The 26,505-nt window shown below is 54.1% G+C and overlaps 10 protein-coding genes across 10 annotated transcripts; 3 read left to right on the top strand and 7 right to left on the bottom strand.

Moving 5' to 3' along the window:
* Positions 1 to 2,004: 2,004 nt before the first annotated feature.
* Positions 2,005 to 2,649, bottom strand: PG985_007536 (uncharacterized protein; the record flags this gene model as incomplete). Its single annotated transcript, XM_066827304.1, has 2 exons — positions 2,005 to 2,164; positions 2,231 to 2,649. The coding sequence occupies 2 exons, from the start codon at positions 2,647 to 2,649 to the stop codon at positions 2,005 to 2,007; spliced, it is 579 nt and encodes a 192-aa protein (XP_066684979.1).
* Positions 2,650 to 3,282: 633 nt separating this feature from the next.
* On the bottom strand, positions 3,283 to 4,251 carry PG985_007537 (SET domain-containing protein; the record flags this gene model as incomplete). The annotated part of the gene is made up of 3 exons (XM_066827305.1): positions 3,283 to 3,621; positions 3,688 to 3,823; positions 3,872 to 4,251. 3 exons carry the CDS (start codon positions 4,249 to 4,251, stop codon positions 3,283 to 3,285), a joined length of 855 nt encoding a protein of 284 aa, XP_066684980.1.
* Positions 4,252 to 5,577: 1,326 nt separating this feature from the next.
* Positions 5,578 to 7,800, top strand: PG985_007538 (uncharacterized protein; the record flags this gene model as incomplete). The annotated part of the gene is made up of 5 exons (XM_066827306.1): positions 5,578 to 5,608; positions 5,819 to 6,032; positions 6,089 to 6,443; positions 6,521 to 7,422; positions 7,524 to 7,800. The coding sequence occupies 5 exons, from the start codon at positions 5,578 to 5,580 to the stop codon at positions 7,798 to 7,800; spliced, it is 1,779 nt and encodes a 592-aa protein (XP_066684981.1).
* A 468-nt stretch (positions 7,801 to 8,268) lies between these two features.
* On the bottom strand, positions 8,269 to 9,790 carry PG985_007539 (uncharacterized protein; the record flags this gene model as incomplete). Its single annotated transcript, XM_066827307.1, has 5 exons — positions 8,269 to 8,804; positions 8,873 to 8,996; positions 9,073 to 9,435; positions 9,538 to 9,610; positions 9,774 to 9,790. 5 exons carry the CDS (start codon positions 9,788 to 9,790, stop codon positions 8,269 to 8,271), a joined length of 1,113 nt encoding a protein of 370 aa, XP_066684982.1.
* A 687-nt stretch (positions 9,791 to 10,477) lies between these two features.
* On the bottom strand, positions 10,478 to 12,436 carry PG985_007540 (putative SPT10-transcription regulatory protein; the record flags this gene model as incomplete). Its single annotated transcript, XM_066827308.1, has 1 exon — positions 10,478 to 12,436. The coding sequence occupies one exon, from the start codon at positions 12,434 to 12,436 to the stop codon at positions 10,478 to 10,480; it is 1,959 nt and encodes a 652-aa protein (XP_066684983.1).
* A 1,244-nt stretch (positions 12,437 to 13,680) lies between these two features.
* PG985_007541 (uncharacterized protein) lies at positions 13,681 to 14,280 on the top strand (the record flags this gene model as incomplete). The annotated part of the gene is made up of 1 exon (XM_066827309.1): positions 13,681 to 14,280. One exon carries the CDS (start codon positions 13,681 to 13,683, stop codon positions 14,278 to 14,280), a length of 600 nt encoding a protein of 199 aa, XP_066684984.1.
* Positions 14,281 to 14,455: 175 nt separating this feature from the next.
* On the top strand, positions 14,456 to 15,472 carry PG985_007542 (uncharacterized protein; the record flags this gene model as incomplete). The annotated part of the gene is made up of 2 exons (XM_066827310.1): positions 14,456 to 14,758; positions 14,822 to 15,472. The coding sequence occupies 2 exons, from the start codon at positions 14,456 to 14,458 to the stop codon at positions 15,470 to 15,472; spliced, it is 954 nt and encodes a 317-aa protein (XP_066684985.1).
* A 1,306-nt stretch (positions 15,473 to 16,778) lies between these two features.
* On the bottom strand, positions 16,779 to 17,492 carry PG985_007543 (uncharacterized protein; the record flags this gene model as incomplete). The annotated part of the gene is made up of 1 exon (XM_066827311.1): positions 16,779 to 17,492. One exon carries the CDS (start codon positions 17,490 to 17,492, stop codon positions 16,779 to 16,781), a length of 714 nt encoding a protein of 237 aa, XP_066684986.1.
* Positions 17,493 to 20,220: 2,728 nt separating this feature from the next.
* On the bottom strand, positions 20,221 to 20,808 carry PG985_007544 (uncharacterized protein; the record flags this gene model as incomplete). The annotated part of the gene is made up of 2 exons (XM_066827312.1): positions 20,221 to 20,495; positions 20,607 to 20,808. The coding sequence occupies 2 exons, from the start codon at positions 20,806 to 20,808 to the stop codon at positions 20,221 to 20,223; spliced, it is 477 nt and encodes a 158-aa protein (XP_066684987.1).
* A 2,452-nt stretch (positions 20,809 to 23,260) lies between these two features.
* On the bottom strand, positions 23,261 to 25,206 carry PG985_007545 (uncharacterized protein; the record flags this gene model as incomplete). The annotated part of the gene is made up of 2 exons (XM_066827313.1): positions 23,261 to 24,416; positions 24,662 to 25,206. 2 exons carry the CDS (start codon positions 25,204 to 25,206, stop codon positions 23,261 to 23,263), a joined length of 1,701 nt encoding a protein of 566 aa, XP_066684988.1.
* Positions 25,207 to 26,505: the final 1,299 nt, after the last annotated feature.

Genomic DNA, 26,505 nt, shown 5'->3' on the forward strand with positions numbered 1-26,505 from the left:
CAATCAGTAGCTTGGGACCAGAGCTGCATTGTTGCTCTCATGAATCAACATACATTCTAGATTGTTCCTCCACCAGTCGGTCACAATTGAACAATAGAGAAATAAATGAACACGTGAAGAGGGATCAAAGATGATATTTTTCCCTAGCATTAATTTTCTACAATAACCGTATAACTCTTATTTCAAATTGCGAATCCTCCTCTAATTCTCGTCACCACCCTTGGTGGTGAACAAGGTATGGGCTCGCACTCCAAGGGTCGTTGAATTTGAAACCAGAGACAGCAGTGATAGATGCGAAACCTCTCCATTAGGGATGAATCAGCTCGTCAAACATGAACTCGAACCTGCCAATGTGCTATCTCAACAACAGGAAGACGGCGAGATCACGCCAATGTCTCCAGGCTTGTATTTGAATCCCAGAAGCAGTCGGACGCGGTAAATCGCCATCTCGGCCTGCTCATCATTAATTTTACTCTTGTTGGCACCAACAATGGGGACCTTGGATCCCGGAACGTGTAAAAATAGGGGGAAGATTGTTACCGGTCGGGCTAGAGTCGAGCTGTATGACGCGTGGCTCAAGCATGGCCTCCAGTTCACCTGTAGTGGCGGCATGAAACGAGGGGTCGTGTGGACGTCGGGCAACACAATCGACGATGTATTTGGGGTACTTGGAATGCCAGAACTGGTGGACGATCTGCAAGCCCTTGGAGTGCTGGGCCATGATCCAGTCGCCCAGGCCATGCTTTACTCTGAACTGTGTGTGATCAGAGGGAGATGAGGCCAACGCAACTCGAAGCCCGTCGCTGGGTGATTCCGGCACCCTCTCTATCACCGAGCAGTCTTTGGAGATGAGATTACTCCTCAAGCCGGCCAGCCATCTCGATGTAAAAGAGCTTCACATCCTCCATAACTGCAACGGGGTCCCTGGTTTCGCCGATGGCTCCCGTGTCATATTGTACCGGGTAGACTGACCGGCGGCACTTGTGAAATTCATCCCGCATTTCCTTCTTTCGGCGACGGCGGTAACTAGACGGGAATACAGGGAAATGTACAATATCTAGAGTAGCAAAATGAATAGACAAATGGCCCCAAGACTCGCTATCTTGGTTGAGGACTTCTCTCTGTATCTCTACGGACTGATATTATACAAGTGACGCACAAAACTCCAGTCCAAAATATCGACAGTATCTCCTAGAAACAGGTCAGTGGAGTTGACGGAAGAGAAGGATTAGCCACGTACAATATCACCATGCCGCTAATGGCATGGAGGATGATCGGCGCCGAACAATCATCGCTCGGGCATGTGCGACTCTCATTCCATCCGCGTTGCCCAGGATTTCCTGCAGGCGAGCTTGCTCAGCGAGTCGGAGCGACAGCTGAAGAAGGCTCAACCAAGGCCCTAGAACGACTGGATCATGTAAAAGAAAGCATTTCGAAGGAAACAGGCAGTTGTTTGGTTAATGGGAATTCAGTTTATAGGATGAAGTTGAGAGAACAGAAAGATAATACAATACAGAGAAAAAAGAAAAACGAAAATTGATAGAGGATGTACTAGCGATATGTATTGCCTCACGCGAGGTTCTCTGAGTGTCCATCTCATGAACTAATCTCTACTCTAACATAGAATGGATGGCAGATATCTACCGCCTCTACACTCCATTAACGGCACGATGGGTGGTCAGCACCAACACACAGACGTCTAACGATCATGGATCGTCTCTGTGACATCCGAGCACCCTCGTCGTCGCCAACAATCCCTTGAAGACGAGCTTGCTCTCCGAGGCGCAGAGCCAACTCGATTCCAGTCAAATCCTCTTCCTCCATAGTCCCGATAAGGTCCCTCAGGGTGGCGATGGCAGCCAAGGTTTCGTCATGAGCGGGAGCCGCCACTTGGTAATAGGTAACCAGTCGATCTCGGAGTTCCTTCATTCGGTAGCGGCGATTGTTGGACGCCACGTGATCGACACCACTCGGGTAGCAGATGTCGCATTCGCAAGTGAAGCGCTAGTTCACGAGTCGATCCTGACGCTCGCCGGATTCGAGGTATACATCGTCCTGGAGGTAACTGATGGTCACCTCCTGACCCGGCTGGATATCTTGGACGGCGTGGACTGCCACAAGGCCGGTCTCGAAGTTGTAATAGGCATGGGCATTGGGGATGCACCTAGTGAAAGATGAAGGTCAGATGAGATTGCAATTGGCTTTTTCTGTCTCTCTGGAAATCACTTACTCGTGGTTGATGCTAGAGACAGCCGGCGAGATAAAACATCCAATACCCGCTCCTTCGATGCAATTCAGCCGGACGATCCGCTGAAGTCGCGCCAGTGCCACAGACTCCTGGTCGCGGTGAGGGCCGAATTCCATGTGAGGCACCATGTCGTGGCGCCCGGCGAACAGCCGCGTGAAGAGGGCCTGGGAAGCAAGCGGCAGGATCGCAAAGTCGTGGCCGATGCCGGCGATCATGTCGTCGCGGGTCTCATCGACTAGGAAGGTCTCCTCGGAGAGGATCTTGAGGCCCGCCGTGATGCGTTGAGAGGCGAAGAGGCCCAGGCCACGCTCGCGCGATCGGCAAGCGCGGATCTCCACGTTGGCGTTGACAGGGTACGACAAGGTGAGCAACTCAGCGAACGAGCACAGCTGGTGCGACATGGTGGGCGATTGCGTGAACGGGCAAAGAAAGCAAGTCGTAAGTGCTACCGTTACACAGGATTCCTGCAAAAGAGAGCAAAAAAATGTGCCTGGGAAGCTTTGATGGTAGAGAAACTTGACTGGAAGTGCAAAGGAATCTTTCAGAAGCAGAGAAAAAAGTAGGATGGGCCTGGAGGGGAGCTCACTATAGAACTGCTGTATTCAATGCTATAACACAATTATTGTGACCGACCAATAAGCTGGAAATCACTTGCAAATTACGTCCTGCGGTGGGACGCAAATAATTTACAACTTGAGGTTACAGCCAGAAAAAAAAACAAATAGGCACCTCGTCGCTTCAGGAAATTCATGAATAACTATGGTTGTCTTTCTCGAGTCTGATCTATACAGTTTTGATGCAGTCGTCATCAAAACCCCCAAACTACCGAAAGAAACTAGCCGTGAACTGCACCATTCATAATCCCACACAAGCGTCATCTTAGTTGTTTTGGACGACATGAACTTATCGACAAAAGACACCTTAGCTCGGGACAATGATCTCTCCTGTCGATCATGTTAGCTGGCTAGAAGTGAAATAACAGAGTATCATATGATGTACATACATGAGCCGACCAGTCGTCACCGCCACACTTCTCAGTTGCCGGGCATGCAGGAAGGGTGCTCGGCACCGATACAAAGACGTCGCACAATCAAGGACTGACGATGGAGACGATCCTTGCTCTCATCGTCGCCCAGAAGTGCGTACAGTCTTGACTGCTCTGCCAGGCAGAGCGCCATCTCAATACCAAAAAGACCTTCCTGCTCCATCGTATCGATGAGCTGGCGGGATACGGCGATAGCCTGTCGAATGGCGTCCATCGTCGGGGCCTCGGCCTGGTGGTGCGCCGTCAGCTCGGCGCGAAGGGACTTCATCTTCGATCGGCGGTCCTCTGAAGCCTGGTTCGCACCATCGACCGCGTCGCAGCACTTGCACTGACAGGGAACGGCAAAGTTCTAATTTGCCAGTCGAGTGTGGCGCCCGGCTGCGTTCAGGTACACCATCTCTTGAAAGTAACTGATGGTGATCTCCTCATCGGGGCCGATATCGCGAAGGGCATGGAGGCTGAGGAGGCCGTTGTTCGGGTTGTAGTACATGAATGCGTTCGGGGAACATCTTGATATCGTCAGACTAGGCCTATCGATTGGGTACATGTATACAGCGGTGGACTGGGCTACTACTTACTCATGGTTGATGGCGGCGAACCCGGGCGAAAGAACGCATCCGATGCCGACTCCCTCGTAGCTGTTGAGTCGAGCAATGTCACGGAGACGACGGGGCCGGGTGGCCTGGGCGTCCCGGACTTCACCGACAGGCAGCCGGGGAACCAGATCCCGGTAGCCCGCGTACATGCGGGTGAAGAGCTGCTGCCCAGCGCCCGGGAGCTGCGGGAACTGGTACTCAACATCGGCGACAAGGTTGTCTCGTGTCTCGTAGACCAGCAGAGGTGCTTCGGACAGCACCTTCAGACCCTTGGAGAGTCGCTGCACGGCGAAAAGACCGAGGCACTTCAGGGCGTCGTCGCATTGGCGAATCTCGACGTTCCAGTTGAGTTGGAAGGCCATGCTTGCGAGGAGATACTGAGCTATCGGATGAATTGAATTCAATAGCAGGAAGAAGCGAAGTGAGCAACAAAGGAACGTGATGTTGGTCGCTCAGGATCTGGCACACAACTTGGTCTGATGCTGTGTGGATGTTTCCAAGAAGGGCACGAGAAAAAAGAAGTGCAGAAACCTTTGCTTAATTTATGCATGAAGGCCTGGGGCTGCTAGCTGCTAGGGCTTGACAATAAATCGAAGTTTACCTATTACTTTATAATGCCGAGTTTACCTCGAGCTCACATCAGTGTTAAGTGCAAATCACGTTCTACTCACAGCTGTGACAGCTGATTTATCGGGGTGCTCTACAACATTGGCGAGAGGGCTTTGATTGTTCCCCAACCAATTACTGATCTGAGGGAGCTTAACCGTACCGGCACCCATATAAAATGATTTTGAATCGAGAGCTCAACACAAATGATTGAAGTTCTTGGATCTAGGACTGGCTATAAGTAGGAGACTGATACTGACTTAATTCCCTAGTGACTCCTATCCTGACCAAACGAATGTCATCCAAACATGTTTTCCCACTATTACAGTTGGTTGTACGTCGATTTGAATGCCTAAGGTAAGCACGCGTGGTTCCATACCTTACCGCCACGAAATGCAAACATTACCTACTGGGGTGAGTCTTAGAGAACAGGATAGCTACGTGCAGTATTACCATTCACTGTGATTCAACTAGCATTGTATGTCTGTTCGTTTGGCAATCAGTGTGGCTACTTCTATTGTAGGTGGTGTTCCCATGGGTGCAGTCAGGAGTAACGTAATGTGACAAACCAGCAGTCATAGAGTGTATGTCATTTTCTTCAACAGCAATCATCTAAATAAATTGAAGTAAACATCATGAAGACTGAACAGGTTGCTGCTGCCACGTGCAACCTGAGACATTGAGATCTGATGTCTCGGCCTTATTCAGGGGCTGCCAGATCGGACCATGCCGAAATGGGATGTTTGTTTGGAAACAAGAGATCCAACTGCCGTACCAATTGACCCATCTAGCTGGTACCCTAGCCTATCCTAGATTGGTGCTGTTCGAGATGAGTGCAATTCTAGATCCCATTCTCCCCGATATACCGTGGAGGATTAGTCAATTCGGCCCTTTCTGAGAAACACTGGCTCAAGCGAGCCTTTTGGCATGCAGAAAGATCACAGAAGATCAAAACGAGACTATGGTTGATGCTGATGCACTCAACCTTAGCATGCGGGGGTATCAAACCCACAGTTTCCAGTTACCGGAACTTGTTGCTGCAGAGATGGCAACGGATTCCCAGTTGTCGCCGTCGTAACATCATGCCCCTGGCCATGATCGACGTAGCTATAAGTACGATGGACCAGGCCACCAAGTCGAAGATCTCGATCGGCATCAAACACCAAGCATCAAGCATCACAGTCACTCACTTCATTCACTCACTTCACACTCGCTTTCATCGCCGCTCTCTACAGTCACTCGTTACCAACTACTCGCCTTCCAAAGCAACCATCGTGAGCTTGACTGGCTAATACCTAATGTATACCCTCCTCGCACTCCTAGGGCTGCTGCCCCTCTCCGCCATCGCCGCGCCGGCCGGCAATGGCATCATGGACGTCGGAAGCCCCGAGTGGCTGAAGAAGCTCCAGGACGGCATGTTCCTCAAGAAGGACGAGCCGTTCTGCAAGGCCAACGTGGCCATTATCAAGGCCCTGCTGAAAGATCGCAGTGGCACTAACTACTGCTCCAATGTGTTGAACTTGCCGGCTACGACACTGTGAGTACTCGACATGGATGCATGTGTGGTATAAGTAGTGACTAACTATGCGAAAGCACGGAGACCGTGTACGTCACACCATCGGCTGTGTCCGCCGGAATGTTCCCGGCCATTACGGATCCAGCAGCGTCTGTCGACCCGGCTACCATCACGAAGGCGGCCGACCCGGCTGCGACCTCGTCGTTGATCGATCCAGCTGTTTCTTCGTCATCTCCGGATGACCCAGCGACGAGCTCTGACGCCGCCGCCACCGCCGCCCCTTCCACGAGCTCCGGAGCTGCCGACCCGGCTACAAGCTCTAGTCCATCTGACCCTACTACATCCTCTGAGCCTCAGACCTCCATGACAAGCACTACGACAAAGATGGAGACCATCAGCGTTGATGTGACCATCACCATCCCAGTCGTCCAGGTAAGCACACGTCATTCGGTGATATCAGTCATGTACATGTCACGATTCCTCCCCTGCTGACCGCGAGCGCCCCCTAGACCGAAACCACGACGACCACCATCACGTCGCAGAACCTCCTCACCTGCCTCAGCACCGCCATCACCGGCAAGCCCAAGGCCACCGCCGTCGGACCCGGCGCCGGCGTCCGCGCTTCCGCCGCCCTCGAACTCCCGCCGCTGCCCACAATCCCCGTCAACGAGCCGCCCTTCGGCTTCGGCAAGCGGGCCAGCGACCCCAAGTACGGCCTCAAGCCCGTCTGCATCCCGGACATCTGGGACGACGCCGAGATCCAGGAGGCCTGCAAGTGCCTGGCGCTGCCGCCTCCGTCCTGCACCACGACCGTGACGGCGGCGAACTTCCCCCGCCCGACCGCGGCGCCGAAGATCCCCGTCGCCGGAGCCCTCAACGGCCTCGACGGCAAGGCCGGCGGCACCGGCGGTCTCGGCGGCGTGAGCGGCATCCTCGGCGGCATCCTGCGCCGCCTCAACGGCCTCGGCAACGACGACGAGCGCTGCTCCACCGTGACCTCGACCGCGACCGCGACCAACACCGTGACTGCCACCAGCGTCTCGACGACCACCAAGGTCGAGACGGCGTACGCGACGGCGACGAGCATCGTGCCCAACGGCCTGGCCTACAAGAACTACACGCACCCGTTCGACGCGACGGACCGGACCAACAGCAACCCCTTCACCTCGGCCTTCTTCAAGAAGCGCTCGCCGATCGCGCAGGGCACGCTCGGCGGGCTCTCGTTCGCGACGCCCAACTGGCCGTCCGGCGAGGGGTTCACCGCTACGAGGGGCGGCCGGATCGCGATCCCGGGGCTCGCGGGCGAGATTGAGAATACCCTCGACACGGCCTTCTTGATCCAGGCGTTCTTCATCGCGACCATGACGGGTGACTACACTTTCTCGTCGGACGGGGGCAAGATTGACAACTGGTAAGCCCACTTCGCCCGTTCCCCATCCTGCCTCTGCCCAATCACTACTTCAGTAGAGGTCCCTCGGGCATGGAAGATAATGACTAACCACCGCGACACAGGGGCATGCTCTGGCTCGGCGAGCCGGCGTACTGCGACTGGGACGACGCCAACGCCGCCTTCCTGGCGAGCCGGACCGAGACGGGCGGCGCCGTGGGCGGGACCACGACCCTCACGCTGACCGAGGGCGACGCGGTGCCGCTGACCTGGCTCTGGGCCAACGGCGGGGGCGCCGCGCGGAGCCACCTCAGCCTCCGGCTGCCCGACGGCACCGTCGTCGACGAGGGGGACATGAGCGCGTACTTTGTGCGGGCCTGCAACGACGGCGTCTTCGTTTGAGCGGGTGTCTTGTCCTTCGCCCGCTCTTGATGGGAATCTTCTTTACGCTTTATTCGTTACGACTTCACGACTGAGACTTAGTATCACTTGTAATACTTAATGCTGTAGCCCTTCTTCTTTTTTAGGGGCTTCAGAGACTGGATGGGAGAAAAGGCTTTTCGCTATACGCTTACACATTTAATATTGTACTTAGTAATTGCAAGCTTCTCAATACAACTTGGTTATTTCACTAATAAACCAAAATGCGACCATACATGTTTGCGTAGCGACAGTGATGTGATGGGAGACGGCTCGAAGCAAGAGTACAGCGACTTGAGCTCGTGGCACGGATGGCAATCAATCAAATGGCAAAACTTTTCCTTCGACACTCTTAATTTCAAAGGAAGAACGAAAAGCGAGGGACCGCTGGAAGAGACCCGAAAGCAACTGTCGTATCGCAAAATCAATCAATCACTCAATCAACCAACACTAAGCGAACCCAATATTCCCCGCCTTGATCTCCTTCTCCGGGATCCCCGCCAACGGATCCTTCTTGTCGAACGCATGCTTAGCTCGCTTCGCCCGCGTCCACTGCGTGATGTCGTAGTTTCGGGCGCCGAAGACGGGCTCCGCCTTCCTCTTCATGACCGCGAACGACTCCTTCCAGCCCCAGCGGTCGGCCTTGGCCTGGCCCTCGAGGGGCGGGATCCCGTCGTCGCCTTCTTCTGCTTCCAAGGCGGCGACCAGCTCGCCCGCGCCGAAGAGCCCCGAGGTCGCCGCCAGGTCGATGCCGCCCTTCTTGGCGTACCCGACGACCTGGGCGCGCCAGTCGAGCTCCCCGTGGTCGAAGCCCATGTCGTCCAGGTCCTTGGACCACTCGAGGTACCACGCCATGACCAGCGGCAGGTCCTTGAGGCGGGAGTCGGCCTTGAGCTCGCCGGCGCGGTCCAGCTCGTTGAGCATGGTGAGGAGCATGTCGCCGATGCCTTGGATCGTCTCCCCGATGCGCTCGGCGTCGTCGTAGCCTGGACGGATATACGATTAGAAAATCTCACTACAGACGAAGAAGTCATAATGAACAGGGCAGACTTACCCATCCAGGGGCCGAGTTCCTCGGTCGTCAGCCAGTGAACCGCAGCAGCCACCACGGCCCACATGTGATTGATCGTCGCCTCATCCCGCTCCTTCTTCTTGAACTGGTCGTTGAAAGCGACGAGCTGGTGGATATCGAGCGCATTAGCAATCTCACATCGGCTTGAGGGTAACCATTATCTAAGTAGGCAAGAAACTTACCATCCGCTCAATTACCTCCTGCAACCCGTACCCGTGGAAGTCGTTGTAGACGTACATGCCAAACGAGTCCGGGTCGCACCACTGCGCGCCCTCGTGCCAGCCGACAAACAGCTTCCACGTCTGCCAGAAGGCGAACCACCGGTGCTCGGGGTGCTCGGCGACGGGCTCGCCCAGCAGCTTCTTGCCGCGCTGCGCCAGGTAGAGCCGCTCGACCTTGGCGTCCTCGTCTTCATCCTCGTCCGCGTCCTCATCATCGTCTGCACCTTCGTCGGCGCCCCCACCGTTGTGGACCTCGTTCTCAAAGTCGAATCGGGGCCGCGCGATGCAGTACCACCCGAAGAGGTCGCGCTCCTTATTATGGGCCTAGATGGGTGATGGCTTTCATGTCAATTTGCCGCGCGGACGACTTACACAGGGCCATGGAAAAAAACAACGGTGGGATTCAATTGGTTCAGGTAGATTTACGTGGTCTCCGCTCCCCTCGTGCGCTGTTTCAGCGCCCTCCTCCTGCCCGTTGGTCTTCTGCCGCTTGTCGCTACTACTCGCCGACGCTTGGTTAGCGTCGGACTCGGACCGCGTGTGCTTCTAGGGGGGCATCTTTCTCGGTCGGCAATTGATGGGAATTCTTAATTAAGCCTTGTGATGAATTGAGTGAACTAGGTAGAGGATGAATTCAATTCTGTCCCAGGAAGGCGACGGACGGGCTCTTCCCCAGCATTTATCAAACTGCCGTCTGTTGACCTTGCAGACGTCATACCCTTGACCGAGTCCCAACGCGTCGCGTTAGAGAACCACACTAAAACAGGCCCCCCGAATGGCGATCGTCCCAGCTGAAGCCAGTGCCCAATTTGTGGCGCGCAGGTGCTGGACTTTAGCGCACCATACCCCAGCTCCCCAGCCAGCATGTGGCATCAACAATGCCGCAGACATCCAAGAAACGCCATAATAGTATTGCGGCAGCGAAACATGATGCTCATGAGATAGCTTCCATGTACTGAGCGCACAAGGCAAGCAGCTCACCTGCTTGGCTGCAAGTGTGGCTGTGCTCAACCCTGCTCCAGGGCACCCTTGTCTTGGAATGTGTAAATAAGTTTGAGCTCCAAACGTCAACCCATCAGATGAAAGCATCGTGATATCAGAATCAGAGCATCGAACCACCACCCAGTGCCAGTGATCAGGCAGCCATCGCCCCCTTGATAAGAGGGGAATGTATTGCATTGTACTAGCACGGTGATGGGTACATTCTGCATACGCACCAGTTGTGTCTTTGTATGTGGGCATCCGGCAAGCAATGCTATTCAAAAGGTCATGCAATGCTGCCACACAAAAGCAGCAACCCGCCAGCAAAACATGGGTATATAACAGGTCGTAATCAAAGACACGGCGTTCTTATCGTGACCATGCATTACGGGTCGTCGTCGTCAAACACGACCGAGTCCCAATTCCGCCGCTTCGCAGACCTATCCGTCTCATCCGCATCATGCCGATCCCGCTTCGGACTCGCAGCCCCATGCTTGTCCGTGCCGCCGCCCCCAAGGCTGCAAAAGCCGAGCCCTTCCAGCTCCGAGTCGGAGTCTTGGTCCAGCAGCATGTCCAGATCGCGGTCCACGGCAGCTTGGTCCTGGTCCTGGTCCTGGTCCCGGTCGTTGGTGCTTGTATGCGCCTGCATGCTTCCGCTGCCGTCATGATGGTGCGTGCCGCTAGATCCTAGCGGATCCGGGTCGTCGAGCAAAGATTGAAAGGATTCAGTTTCTTGCTGATGGTGATGATGGTGATCGGAGTGGTCAACTTGCAGGTGAGAATTGTAGGAGCCGTCGGAAAGTGAAGTGTGCGCTACATGTGGGCTCTGATGTGGCGGCATGATGTGTGTCGGCTCGAACGCATGGAAGTGGTGGTGGTGATGATGAGCTTGATGATGAGGCGCTTGGGATATAATTTGAGGGTCTATTGGTTGATAGAGAGCATGAGCATCACCGTGCAGCCCGATCAAGGCCGAAGCAGCCTGCGTGGCACGGTGAATTTGGGTCATGTGGTCATGAGTTTGATCTTGTAGCATCGGGCTGTGGGACTGCAGGACAGAGCTGTCGTGGGATTCCAACGGATGGACAGGATTCAGTAGCGAGGCGATGTCACCAGGGTTCGCGTAGGGGTTTGCATTGGTATGAAGTGGAGCTATTGTGTGCTGGTCGATGGCATCAATGCCAACCGTCTCATCCGCCGTCGGGAGTGGTGACATGGCAACGGGTTCTGGAGTCATATTGAGATCATCTAGGCTCGTACTTAGGATTCCCCTCCTCGCTAGGACCGGGGCAGGTGCCGTTGTCACTTTGCTAAGCTCCTTGCACTCAGGACAGAGTCTAATTACATCGGACACGGTCTCCTTGATGCGACTCCAGTGGTATCGCTCGGCAATGGTGGCCGTGGTCTTGTTGATCCCCGAGTGGCTTCCGCTCTCATGCATGCGCTTGGCTATGTCCATCTGCTGCGCGGGGTCGCTGATGACCTCCTTGCCCTTAAGCATGAGGACGTCATTGTCGAGGAGTTTATAGTGCGTCGCGGCACTACGCAGTCTACTTTTGTCGGCACGGTTAGATCCGTCTGGGTAGCGACCATGCTTGAGGTAGTATTTGATCTTGTCGAAACGGTCTTCACTCACCGGCCCCTCGGCGTCGTCTCCGACGAGGTCCCGACCGTAGATGATGGCATCTACCAGTCGGTCAGGGTAGGACTTGAGTCGGCCGCAGCCCTTGACGCGGCCGATACGCTTGAAGCCCAGTGCATCCCAGATCTTGCATGACGCCACGTTGGTCTCGTACACGAGGTTGAAGACAGAGTAGGAGTACCCGAGCTTGGGGGCCCAATCGAGATAGCTCTCGCCCATCAGTCGACCTACGCCACGGTTTCGCGAAGCGTCTGTGACCAAGAACCCGGCGTTGCAAACATGGCTGCTCCGACCTGGGTAGTTGGGCTTGATGTAGAAGCTTCCCAAGCATTCCTTGGACCAATCCTTTCCTTCGGTGACATCTTCAAGGCTGCTGATGTCGCCGAGGAGCATGATGCCCGCAAAGTTCTGGAACCAATAGGAAGAGAACTTCTCCAGCGGCATGGGGTCGATCATGGGATAGGTATCGCCCCCTTCAATCTCCTTGGCAAGCTGATCCGAAAGATACTTGAGCAAAGTCTGCGGCACTTGGTCTTTGGACACGAATGGCACAATCGTAGCCACGGTCTGCCGGTCTCGCAGCGTCACTTGACGAGGCAGGACGTCGGGAGGAAGGGCGGGATTGCTCGGGTCTGGATAAGGGAGAGCACCAGAGACTCGATGGATGGTCGGGCTCTCTGGGTCATCCATGATAGCCGGCATGGTGTGTTTATCTCGGCCACGCCAGAGCCAACCAAGTCAACGAGACTGGAAGTCTGGGTCAGCAAGATTCACACATATTCGAGAGCCCCCCTGCAGCGCTGCAGAGACCGGTAAGAAGCCCAATGAGCTGGCTCATAGTTGCCGCCATCTTGCATGATGTGTAGCGCCACTACTCGCTCAGCTCGGCTAGGTCTTCTTTGCTGTCATGGCTCTTCAAAAACAACTCAACCTGGAAGCCCAACGTGCACTTACTTCGACTTCTTGAGAAAAAAGGTGGCCCAAACGCAAGGTCCCTGAAAAGCACGCTCACGTAATGTGGATGCAGCCGTCCAGTGCAAGGTTTCCTTGGTAGTCTCCCTGCTGTTCTGAGATGTTCGTGGTGATGGATTGTGCGCAGTTGCCTTCCTGAACCAAAAGGACGGACGACCAAGGCCGAAGGAAATAGGCGGGGTATTGAATCAACTACCACCAGAGCTCACCCAGTAAGCACGCCCAGCTGCGCGCCAGCTGGGTCGGGTCTTTGCGTTGGGCGTACCTACATAGACGTTAGAGTCACAGCACTGTATGTAGCGTCTAGGCGATAAGATAGCGACAGCCATCCGTAAATCGGAGGGATGGCGGCATGCGACAGCGCACGCGACAGCAACATCCGACACATTCGTCAACGTTCCGCAACAGAAACGTCCGACATATGCATCCCGATCCACAGATAGGCAGCTCGTCAATATTGACTTTCAAGCAACCCCCAATCATTGGGCTGTGAGGTGTGTGAGTAGACGTTGAAGTCTGCCCAACTTGATAATCGTACCTCGTGCCTTTGGCCGCGGAAGTATGGCACGTGGTCATAAATTGTCGGTCCTTCTCCTGATCAGACATTGGGCGCATCAACATCAGGGCTGAGCTATCCACCTATCTACTGCTACGTGTGCCTTGATTTCTCTCTTCTTTTTCTGAAGCTGCGGTCACCAATTGCCGTGCGCGAGCTGGGCAGCGTACTCAGGTCGCGGTGCGGGGCACTCGTGCCATCGTCAGTTGACAGGGTGCCCCGCGCGATCGTGAGGCGTGCTGGCACTAACATCGACTCGAAACAGGCACAAGTCTCCATTTCCACGGCAGCCATGCGGGTTTGTTTACCAAAAATGACGCCTTTGACCCATATAGGCAATCAGCTTCTGATGCTAATAGTATACCTACGATATACGGGCCAAGATTGATAAGAGGAGAGGTGGGAACAGACCGCCAGAATGCCCCTGCGCCATGGTGACACCACCCTGCCACCCAGGTTGGGCTGGAAAGAAGAAGAGTGCGCCATTCGCGGTAGAACACGATGCGACCCTGGCGATCACGAACCCGACCCAATGAGAACCGGTATATCCCCTTCCCAACATGGCGGTCTGGCGCGGTGTCCGAGACGAGGCTTGGCGGTGGTCTGGTTTCGAGGCGAGCAGTCGCACACCTCGGATGCCAGAGGTGGGGCCTTTATGCGATTTGGGGGATTTTGGGGTCGCGTCCGATATGCGCTGCCCAGCGCCTTGCCCTGGGGGCGGTGGGGACCAGCAGCCACTCACAATCCCGCATCTAGATATAGCCCGGCGGGTCAGATCCGGGAAAGACCCCACCGCCCGCACGGGATAGGCAGCTTGGGTCTTCTCTCCAACATGTATGCTGCACAGCTCCGCGCCATTGCTGCATGCCCAAATCGCATCCCCCTTGACCGCCTGGACAGCGGTCTGGACGGACATGGCAGAATCGGGATGTCGTTCAACAGTTGGATGCGACTCACTTCCATGTGCGGAACGACTGGCAGAGGCCGTGGTTCTAGGCCGCCGCTGATGTTGGTATAAGTTGGCGAGGAGACAGCCTCTTCCAGTTTCCCCCTTTCTCTTGTCCATCACATCTCAACACAGTTTGCACAACACTCCAACACCAGTTCACCATCGCTCTCTGAAGATCTTCCGATCTTCATTCTAAGCTTGTGTATCTTTATATACCTTGCTTGTACCTAAGCTTCATTTCGCAATGGCTGCCGCAGTACTCATCCCTCTCTCCACTATCAACCAGAACGGCGGCATCCTCCCCGCCAGTGCTCTGACCCAGCACGTCCCTCGCCATGGCCGCAGCCGGGGCATGAGCATGAAGGGCAAGAGCGCCAAGGGACGAAGCTACAGCATCGTCGAGGACTCGGACGTCACCGTCGCCAAGGCCGTCTCCTTCCTCCTCAAGCGTGCCGTCAAGGCCGACGAGGTCGAGGCCGAGTCGGCAGATGAGGAGAATGACTATTTGATAGCGGACGCCGAGGGCTGGGTCTCTGTTGCGGATCTTGTAAGTGCCCTATCTTCATCTCGGTCTTCCATAAAAGACACCTATTGACAAGTACTTTTGTAGCTGCAACATCCCAACATGACGGAACTTCGAGTCGATCTCGAGGGCGTCCAGCAAGCCGCTGCCTGCATAAGGGCACGCTTCGCCATCCGTCAGAAGCCCGACACCGATGCCGAGCGGGCAGACAGTTACCAAGTCCGCCAAAATGGCAAACGGACCAGCCTGCAAGCCCCCGTCCTCGAGGGCAGCCCCCTGACCAAGGACTCGGACAACCTGCCCGAGTACGCCGTCTACGAGACGACCTACCAAGCCTACCCCCTCATCCTCGCCTTCGGCAGCATCAAGCGCGCCGACGGCGCCACCCACTCCCCCTTCTCGGCCGCCAAAACCAGCGACGCCGACGTCAGCATCTACGTGCACCTGCGCACCGCCATGGAGCAGGCGCCCCAGATCACCTGGCAGTTCACCACGGCGGGCGGCCTCGTGACCTCGGAGGAGGTGCCCAAGAGCCTCTGGAAGAAGGTCGTGGGCCGCCGCCAGGACGTCGGCCTCCTCCTCGAGGACGGCGAGGTCCGCAAGGAGGTCCCCGACTACCTGCGCGGCAAGGGCGGCAAGGGCAAGGCCAAGCGGGGCAAGGGCATGCTGCGCCAGGAGGGGCAGGAGGGCCGTGTTGCTTCGGAGTCGTCGGACAGCAACGGCGAGGAGGAGATCTGAGGGAAGAGACTGGGAAAAGAAAGTAAGGGAACATGATTTTAGGGATAGATAGACACGAGACATGATGACGACGACGACATTAGAGCAGACGAACACCACATAGGGGATGCCGATATACCAAAGGCATCTGGCCAGGGGGCCGAAACATAAATAAGATACCCGTTCGCGTTCTATATCACGATCTCCACATACTCAGGATTTGCCGTGGCCATTGCCCATACTCTCGCGTAATGCAGAGGTGATGCAACCTGTTTCTGATAACAAGTATCATGACAACATGACGAATAAAAGAAGAATCATGCAAAACAAAAAAGGGAAGCAGGCTGCTCGTCACCTTCGCTGCCGCATCTCTCGACCATAAGCCAAGCTTGGGGGGGATGCAGAGTGTTGTGAGTAACAGAAATAAATTGCAAAAAAGAAATTCACCAGACAACTGATTATTTGACAAGAGTGGGATTCGAACCCACGCCAGTTTCCTGACTACGATGTTGGCTGTCAATCCGAAGATTGATATCCTGAACGTAGCGCCTTAGACCGCTCGGCCATCTTGCCCTGTGGTGAATGGTGGTGGTGGATGGAAAAGTTGTGCTTATTGGTGTACTTACTGGGGGCATCGCCGAGTGCACATTCAGTTTCGTGCGGATACAAGATACATGCTATCAGCCTGTGAACTTAAGGGGATTGTGCGGGCGTGGGGGTAATACATACATAGTGTTTCTACCTAGGATACTCACAACATGCAGACACTGCGTGTTGTGCTAGAAAAAGGGGCAAAGCGTCAACGCAGCATCGCACCTCGATCGTCATCTTCAAAAGCGGAATGCGCATTAGCTAATGCGACAATAGAATGAACCTGCCTGGTGTATTAGTTATCTATGTCTTGTTCGACTCAGTATGTTGACAGGCAGTGATGACACGATTCATTGTCAATTTACAGCAGGCCAAGGCTACTTTGGGATGGGGACAAGGTCACTGTGGGAAAGGGGGTTCACATGACGAATAATCACAATACACAACTCAGTACCATGCATCAAATCAATTGAGCAGAGCTAACAGACATAACTAACTGCACGAAGCCTGCATATACTATGGAAAGGAAAGCCGGTAGCGACTGACAGGGGAAACTACCTAAAGCGAAACCAAAAACCAAACAGAACGCGAAACAAGACACAAGAGCAGATACAAAAGCCATGTGCAACATACCCTCCACACAAACCCCATCACCCTGGAAAGCGGCCCGGGCTTTCTAGCCGTCCCCCTCTTCTTCTTCTCCTTCCTCAACACCAAGCCCCGTCTCAGCCACCCCTTAATAATGGCCAGAACCACCGCTGCCACCATAGCCGTAGCCGCCGCTACCCCCGCTGCCGCTCCCCTTCTGGCCCGAGCCACCGTGACCACTGTTTCCCCCTTTACCGCTGTTCCCCCCGCCTCTGTTGCCGCTGCTGCCCCCCGACCCGCCTCCGTGGCCGCCGCTGCCGGAGCCGCTGCCACCGTGGTCCTTACTGCCACTCCCGCCGCCATGCCCGCTATTGCCGCCTTGGCCACGGTTGCCGCTGTTGCCACTACCGCCATGGCCCTTGCTGCCACTTCCACTGCCACCATGGCCGCTGTTACCGCCGTGGCCGCGGTTGCCGCCTCCGTGATTACCTCCGGTCTGGCCACGCCCGCCACCGTGGCCGTCATCTGTCGAGCGACATCGCAAGTCAGCCATCGTATCCCAAAGACGAACCATGATACCAATGGATCTTCTCACGAAATTGGGGAATGGTATCGGGAAATCGGGCATGGAGGGATAAAGGGAAAACAGGTACTGACCGGCAGGTCCAACCGGCGAACTATCACTGGTAGTAACAGCGCTACTCTCATCCTGGGCCGCCGCCTGGACGGCGGCCTCGGCTTCGTCGCGCTCCGTGAGGGACAGGTCACGGTACTCGAGCAGGGCGTCGGTGTCCGCGGCCGGCACGGCGAGGGCGCGGGCGTTGACGGATAGGAGCAGGGCGGTGAGGAAGAAGTTGTACATGTTGGGCAGGATTGTTGGGGGGGAAACGAAATTCGATAATTGTTAAGAAGAATGGTTTGGTTGATGTGATTGGGGCTTGGGGAAAGCTGGGTGCTTGGGTAGAAGAGAAGAAAGGCTCAACGTCGTGAGGATCTTGAGGCTCTTATGTATCCGGCCGAGGCCTTATCTCCTCTTCTCCTGCCTCTGGGCGGCTTCCCCAGAGGAGTCCAAGATACCGAACATTCTGTCATCTCTGGATCTTGGTGCACTGTAGGTTCGTCGTCAAACAGACGTGATCTTGCTTGCGAGTCTGCTAGGCTGCGTGGTCCCTCGGTGAGAACACTTGCGCGTCGATCTCGACTTCGCAAGACCCCCTCGCCCGGATCGGTCCGCATATATGAAATGAGAAGGAGGAACCGAGACTGCTAGCACTACTACGACCCGGACGTTTCAGGATCTGGTTGAATCTGAGTTCAGGTGTTGCTCATAGTAGTCAGGAACGAATCTTGGAAAACAACAAAAGTCTATACTCCATCATGCAGCCCCTATTCAGTCGGTCCATGTCGGTTGGGCTCGTTATTCAGAATTCGCACTTGCCTTCTCTGGACACCATATGCGACTGGCGGAATATTCCCCTATACAGTAGCCTTCTCGGATAAATTTCGAACAGTCTGATGAATAGAGTTGAAGCCAATGCAAGGTCCGGGCCCGGCCCACCAGTTAAGCAGTGCGGGTACCTGCCCGGTCGCTTGGGTTTGACGTCATGCAAATGCGAAGGTCAGAAGCTGGACGATGGGACTCATGGGTTTTTCCGGCGGTCCAGACCGTTTCTGCAGTCGTGGTGGGGCAGCTAACTGGCGCGGTTGGTGAACATAGGTATTTAAGGTTATGTTTCCGGTGACACGACACACGACGCACATATTAAGCTGGTTGCACCCCTTTTCGCAATCTCGGTGACTCGATCTAGGAATGTTACCGCAGCGGAGTCAACACCACCTCATCCACATGCCTTCCAATGCTGCATGCGCATCACATTCAGGGGTCGTCGTCGACGAAGGTGACGCGGTTGCTGAACAGCGTAAGCTACGGTTTCAGCATCCCATGCCGGAGCTCCCCTTGCCCCAAGATACAGAGAACTACGTCTACCGACTGCCTCACCGCATGGGCTACAACGATCCAGCATTCGCTTGCCAAGACACTACCGTATTCTAATCTAACCTACTGGAAGATACTCCGGGTTCTTCCCAGCACGGGCGACTACACAATTCCCATCCTATTCCCGGCTGCCGAAAGCTTGAAGACAGTACCGCTACCCAGGAGGGATCGTGGCACGATCCGGAGTAGTCACCCTCACCCGGGTCTTCGGCGCCCATGGACTCCGTAGCTGCGCGACCGATGACCAGATCATCAACAACAGCAACAACACCTAGCCTCCGAAACCTTCCCCGACTCGGTCCATATTCCCGAATGTGATGCAACGGCGAGCTGCAAGCTGTCCAAAAAGAGTATCGTATGCAACAGGCTGACCGTTGGCTGCGTTAATCGTTGAATAGTCAGTCCCTCGGGCTGTTTGGGAATGTGATGCACGGTCTCTCGCGGAACGCACGATCCGATGGAGATTTCTCGGAGATTTGCCTGGACGTGTGTCAGACAAGCTCATGAGTTCAAGTAGTCACCGCTTCTGTACATACAAAGTTAAACAACTAGCCGGGTGACAAACAAACCTCTTGGCGCCGAAATATCTCGTGCCGGGCCGCCAGGTCTGGCAGAGTAGAGTTGCGCTTAAGAGTTGTAGTCCCTCTTCTCAGCCACAGTCGGTTTCCAAGTATTGTAGCAGCCCTCCTGGGCATATGGCTTCAACTGCAGCTGTTTGAGAGTCCATCTGTTTAGTTGTATACAGTGATTATAGTATGGACCAGCAAAGCCTTGAGCTATGCGACTGACCTCATGTGAGCCCCTCCTCACTTGGTCCAGATCTATACTCTTGGTTGCGGCCCCGGCCGGGGTCGTTATCGCCGTCGTCGTTGAGACCATCGATGAACGCAAAAACCAAAAATCATCTTGACAATTAGAATCGGAGAATGGGTCTTGAAACTCCTTGGTTCTATCCCTGATGAAAGGCTCGAGCCATGTGGTTTGCTCTTGTGAGTTTTTGTTTCTGGTAAGGGGCCCTGGTACGAATTGAGAAAAGTATAGACACAAAGGAGTACTGTGATTATCAAGGTTCTAATAAACGCCTCTGAGCCTCGAATGGAATATGAATGCAAATACGACATGAGGAAATCTCGCCCCGCAGAATCTGTCTGTTATTCCAAGTGGGTTGAAAACTCTGTGCCGAGACAAGCTTCATCAACATCAAGTCGGCCCTAAACACATCCCGATGTCACGGTACTCTAACCAACTAAGCCAGCCCTGCCAAGTCTGGACAAGGGAAACAGATCACTAAGACATCGTCTTGTATGGCTATTGCATGAGCGTATCACAGACCAACCCTCAAATCCGACGCCATTGGATTGTGCCCACCAAGTCACCAAGTCACTAAAGAGAAAGCCCCATCAGAAGACTTCAAGATCGAAGATGTCATTGACTCTGCACATGTAACGAAGGCTATGTAAGGGCGGCCAAAACCACCCACAACAAAACAAAATGGTATGTACAACTCGCCTATTTTTTCAGCAGACTCCTCGCTGGGAAGGCCCGGGCCCGGGCCCTACTGCCCCTGCAGCCTCACGGGAACTTCGTCGTGCCCTCAATGATGGCCACCGCCGTGACCACCGCCGCCGTAACCGCCGCCATGGCCACCACCACCATGTCCCCCACCGTAGCCGCCGCCGCCGTGACCGCCGCCATATCCCCCCTTGCCGCCGCCGTGGCCACCACCACCATAGCCACCTCCGTGTCCTCCACCACCATAACCACCTCCGTGTCCTCCACCACCATAGCCGCCGTGGCCACCACCGCCGTGGCCACCACCGCCGTGGCCACCGCCATAGCCACCGCCGCCGTGGCCGCCGCCGTTGGACCCTACAGCAAGCAAATTTCATCAGTCACCCTTCTCCAACCATTGCCGAGTCCGACTATGACAGATATGAGGCGTGAAGGGATTGTAAAGGTATTGAACGGAATACTACTCACATTTGGCGACCCCCGGGGCGTTGCCGTCTTTGGCATCGGGGATAGGGGCGACATCATTGGCCGCGTTGGACTCCTCCCGCTCCACCAGTGGGAAGTCTTCCTGTATCAGGGCCTCGGCGTTTTCCTCGGCCACGGGCAGGGCGAGAGCGCCGAGGTGGAGGTGGGAAGAGAAGAGAAGGGCGATGAGGAGGAACTTGTTCATCTTGAAGGGTGGGTTTTGTGTGAAGAGAGTTGGGCTTGTAGTGGGTAGTAGAGAAGAAGAACTGTCTGAATGGTTGTTGGAATGGTCTCTCGTGGTGGTGATGATGATAATGATGGGGAAAGAAAGGCTCGATTTTGTGGGAAATTGACGCACCTTAAGTATTCAACAAATGGCTGGTTGTCTCTCTGATGAGTCCTCGCAAATCAGCAACTTGGGCGTTGGACTTCATCATCACATGGTAGTCTCTGTGCAATGTGCAAGATGGTGATAACAGAGTCCGGTCTTGATGTCCTGAGCCCCCGTCTCATTGTGTAATTCTCATCATCACATGGTAGTCTGTTTTTGGGCCGTCTTGTGGCCTTGAAGCCGGCCTCGACATAGCGAGTCCCCGTCCCATGATGTGGTCCCCGGCGTCAAGAATTACGCGTCTCGATCCCTTCTCCCGCAGGCCCAAGACCTCATCTTCACGAGCCCGGCCTGCATTTCGTAAGGGGCAAGGAGAGCGAGGGGAAGAGCGATGGCGTGATATCAGCTAATGCGAAGACTCCAGGTCTAGACGACTTTCAAGCTCCCGTTCGTTGAATGCTCTTTTCTTTCCCCTCGACGGCGACGACGACGACAAGGACGCCGACGGTCGTCAAAAGGGACGTGGTAAACCAACCGATGTGAGCTGTCGAAGGGATGAATAGACCGCACTTAAACATCATCCCTAAGGTCCACGGGACGATTGTGGCGAGCGATAATACGAGAGAGAAGCCAAGCGCTAGCCCTCGTCTGGTATACTGATCCGGAGGTTGAGGCGACCCAGGTTCGGATCCTTATCCCAGCCCAGCTCGTTGATTTTGTTTATACTCGGCGCTCGGCCCTACTTTCAGCTGGCTGGCTGATAGGCGGCCTGGACTTTCGAGTCATGGCCAGAACAGTCCTCTCCAGAGTCTGCAGACGGGTCGCCCTCGTCAACGTCACAGCGGCTCGGTCCGTGCTCGCCGCGTCGCCGTCGAGATGAAAGATAGTGCTTCCAGGAGGACGGCGATGACAAAGCATACCACCGCTGCGGCTAGGCGGCTAGGCGGGCGTCGGAAGGGAACGAGCGCCCCATGCCCCGCACTCTCTCGCCGCGCCTTAGGTCATCAGGCGTCAGTGATCTGCAAAATGAAGACGGACGAAAGACGGACGACAGGCCGCGGACCGAGCGCGTGTACGCGCGCGCGGCAACGTCGTACCCCGCCCCATTGCCGCCACCAATCACGCGGGTCGCCCTCGCCCTCACAAGGTCCGATAGGACGCGGGGCTTTTCTCATTGGCCAACCGAAAAAGACAGACGGTTCAGCTGGCGAAAACTATCTTACAGGCAGCAGAGATGTACGTTATGCGCATTATGTACGAATATATATAATACCGATAACTCCCTTAAATAGTGTATTATACGTATAATAAAAAGTTTATTTAACTATCACGTAAGCAATTCGGATACATTCAATCGCATCTCTCCACGGCTATGCGAGGCTTCGATACGCCCCGTGCGAGCCTCGTCATCCGAATATCGTTGTATGAATGACTCGATATAATAACGTAGAGGGGCCCATGTGATGTATAATGCATTATACGCATTATGCGGTTATACAGTATAATAGCGTATAATGTATTATACTGTCATGCAATCGTACATCCCTAACAGGCAGCGCCGAATACGGCGCTATCGCGCAAGAAGATTCCGAGAGTGTGGCTGCGGAGGCCTAGGCCCTCGCCTGCCATTGGGCCCCCCCTCTCATCTCGCCTCGTCGCTAGGATGTAGGCAGCAAGCTTCATCAATGCATGATAATGCATTCATCCTGCCTCGCCTCTGGATGATCCAAGAGGGGATTGTCTTTGGCGAGATTGGCGAGCCGAGCCAGCAGCGCTGGTGCTCAGTGATTGGTGCGCCAAGGCGCGGAGGCCCGGGTCTGGATTCCTCAGCTGTTGCGAAAGGTTTGGGGAGGGTCGAGACCTCGTCCCATGTTGGTCACCCCATTTTTTCTTATGACAGAGCCGAGGCCCTGGTCTGGCATTTCAACTTTTATCCGACAATCCTTTTTCATGGGACCACAGGGTCTAAAACGGGACTTCTTGGACGGTACGAGCTTTTGCCCCGACGGGTTTGACATCTGACATCCCCGCTGCGTAGTGCCAGTACATCTCTTGTACCTGGTCACAACCCACGACGACTCTGGTGACAAATGGTGCCGGCTTAATGACTCTCTGCCGGGCCGACAGACTTTTGGCAGAGATACGCAGAAAATCTACATGCTACTAACGGGCTTGATGAGAGGAAAGGGGCAATGATATATTCATACTATCAGCATTTCCAAATAAAAAAGAAGAAACAAAGAAAAAAAAAAAAAAAAAAGAAAAAAGAAAAAAGAAAAACAGTCTATAGTATCATCAAAAATTGAAAGAGGATAATGATCTCTCTTTACTTTGAGTCTGTCATTCCTGCAGCAACTAGTCGACCCCCTCCACTTTCATCCCGACGGAACTCGGCCAGCAATTGCCGGGCTTCTTCCTCTAGGCCATGGCTCTTGTCGCGAACCACCGGCCGGTGATCGAAGCCATAGAAAAAGGAGGCCAAGATATCATTTCGCCAGGGCGCCATGCCCGCTTTCTTCGTCTCCACCATTATGACGACGAGGAAGAAGAGACTGGCGACAAGCTCGAAAATCGGGAGAGCGAGCCACCACCACCGGACGAAGGCGATGTATGAGGCAGTTGAAGATTGGCCTACGGCGATAGGCTGGTACGGGAATTCTCGGAGGCTGAGAGAGAGGCGGTTGGCTAGGTTGTCCATGAGGTCCGGAAAGCCAGTGGCGGAGCTGTTCATGGCCCTCCAGACAGCCCCGGAAAACTCGGTCGAAGAGAAGGGAGGTCCAGGTAAGGAATCCGCAACAATTACACTGCCGTTGAGGAATTGGGTTAACCAGTTGCTTGTTGTTTTCAACGCATCATTGTGGATGTAAAAAGTCATTCCTGTTTTGGAAGACGTGAAGACGTATGGAGAGGACCATGTGAGGTACGAGGAACCCTGAGATTGATTTGTCCATGTATAAACGATCGTCTCGTTAAAGGTATTATTGGTCCAAGTTGCACGCATCTCGCGCAGGCAGTATTGTAGGAGACATTCATGAGCGACGGGAAGAGCAGAAACACGGTTATCTGGAATATGGTTATCCGGTCGTGCAGGTGGGACTCCTGGAGAGGAACCGACTGCAAAGACACTGAGCAGCTGCGAACCGTTATTGCTGAATGCAACAGACTTCCAAAACTCTCTCGTTAAAGTATTTGCATTCTCGCTTGTAGTCATATTCAAGACCGTGTCCAACCCAATGCGTGGGGAAGTACCAAAGCCATTTGGTAACGTGTAGGAATACTTTTCATCATGCCTCGTTCGGTTCAGGCTCGAAGATAGGTCTTTGCACGTATTGCAGACTGCCAGAGTCTCATATGACTCCCATGTGCAATTCCCGGTTCCGCAGTGTGCCTTGGCAATGAACTCGGTATGTGGCGGGCTGAATAACGCTATGTAGGGGCCCGGCATTAATTCAGGGTCAAAGCCGTACTCAAAAGCCATGGGGCTGTAGGAGAAAACCACTGCACTCGAGCCATTCATATATCGTGCTACTGCCACTGAGGCGTCGTTTTTGTTTGTGTATACAATATGATACCTCAGGGTCTGTTGGAAAGAGGTAGCAATACCGAGCGACAGAATCGTGATCAAAGCACCAAGGGAAGAAACCATTCTATCCGGGAGGGAAGAGAGAAGAAGCAGAGTTAGTAAAATGAATCTTGCGGAATATTGGATTCACTTAGGTTCACATACCCTCCACGACGACTAATCAAGAGGACTAGGCTGCCCCAAGGCCCTCTGCTGGATTGGTCCAGACGGTGGAAATCAATCATGGGTCTGACTGAAAGCATGCGCAGCCACTTCTTCTGTCCCATCCCAGCACTCACCGACGCCATCAAGAGTGCCTGGGAAAAGGTTGCGAGCAATTGAATGACGGCGTTGGGTGTGATTTCGAAATACCAATTCGGAGACTCCTTGTTGCTGAGGATGGCCAGTACTACGATGATGGCGATAAAGCAGCTGACGCTGCCGAACCAGGTCCAGAGTTCGAATTCCCATAGTAAAGACCATGATGAGCGATCATTCGTTGTATTTCCCTTCTTCTTCTTCTCTTCTTCTATATTGTTATCAGGGCAGGCAGAACTTGGAGACTGCTCGTCGATAATGCTGTCGAGATGATTGGAAAGTAGGGAGCCATCTTCTGATGCAGGATCCTGCTCAGGGATGTGTTGCGTCGGTAGTTGCTCGTCTTCTGTGCATGCTGTTGAAACCTCAAGGTCGGGTGAGCTACGCTCCATGGTGTAGTCTGTCAGATCCTTCTAGCCAGGCAAGACCGCAGAGATAAGTGTGATCAATATGAAAAGTGGTGGCAGATAAATAGCATGAAAAATGGCTTTGGGATGTTGACATGATACCAAATCAAGGAAATCCAGAAAACAATTGAGTGGCTGATTTGCAAATCTTTATAAAGTACGGTATCTACGTCTGAAAGTCCCAAAATGCCGGGCCTTCTTTCCGCCCTTTAATCCTCAACTCGATTCCAAGTCAGCCCGTCACCAACGAAAAGCTGAAAAGTTTGAGAGTACCCTCAAAGTTTCACAAAGCCTTGAATGACGTGGACCTGGTCACAGTTAATCTATGTTGTGGCACCCCGACTACTCTTTTAGCTATCCGATTTGGTAATTGCTTTTTCGTGCACCCAAGCCCACCGTCGATGTTGGGGGCGATGACGCCTAAACGCCCGAGGCGGAATTCATTCTGCAAGAACAGCCCCTATCCTTACGGATAATGACATGATAACACTTCCGGTAAGGCTGGGATTCTAGCCCCCAGAATGCCTAACCGAATAACCAGACGTATATGTGTTCTTCTCAATAAGAGATCACCATCCATGTTATTGCAATTAGGACCTGGCCGACTAAAGGAATATCGTAATGAGGGTTGGGGGGGTCGTTCGGTTATGTACGTACATATATACCATTAATTGCACAAACCAACATTCAAACTGTCGGTCGAAAGAAAATGCTTATTTCATGACGTTCCAACGGGGCATCGCAGCCGTTCCGACTGTCTACTAGACAGCTCTATTTTTGCTCTAGTGTCTGGTCTGTTGCAACCTAGAATGTAGCATCTCCTGAGAAAACGTTGGGTGTCGTTTAAGTAGCTACCACGGCACTTTTGCATATAGTACGAACCATGATCCCTCCCCACGTGGCCAACCAAGTCATTTCAAGTGCCTTTGGGGTCCTGACTTTAGTCATGGCCGGGACTCGGAGCCCTTCCGTAACGCCGAAGAAGGAAGCGATAATCGACGTGGTATCCGCATCGAAGATGGGACGGGTCTCACGGAAGCTGCTTCCTTCCTGTGCCGAAACACCCCGGGACAGAAGTGCGTGGACTCCTCTGGGGTTGACTACATAACCATTCCTCGACACGATTGGGCATCAACTCCATCTGCCCGCGTCCGTTGCGGGCGTCAGGTCGGCTGCGAAGATTGAGTTTGACACAAACTTCCGCACCCTTCAGCAAGTCCCTGAGGCTCATCACGTAGCGGCCCGGTGCGAAATCTAATTAATCCAATCCACGATGAACCGCGG

Source organism: Apiospora marii (assembly GCF_038362585.1).
Source record: "Apiospora marii strain CBS 49790 chromosome Unknown utg000004l_segment0_segment1, whole genome shotgun sequence".
Taxonomy (NCBI): Eukaryota; Fungi; Ascomycota; class Sordariomycetes; order Amphisphaeriales; family Apiosporaceae; genus Apiospora; species Apiospora marii.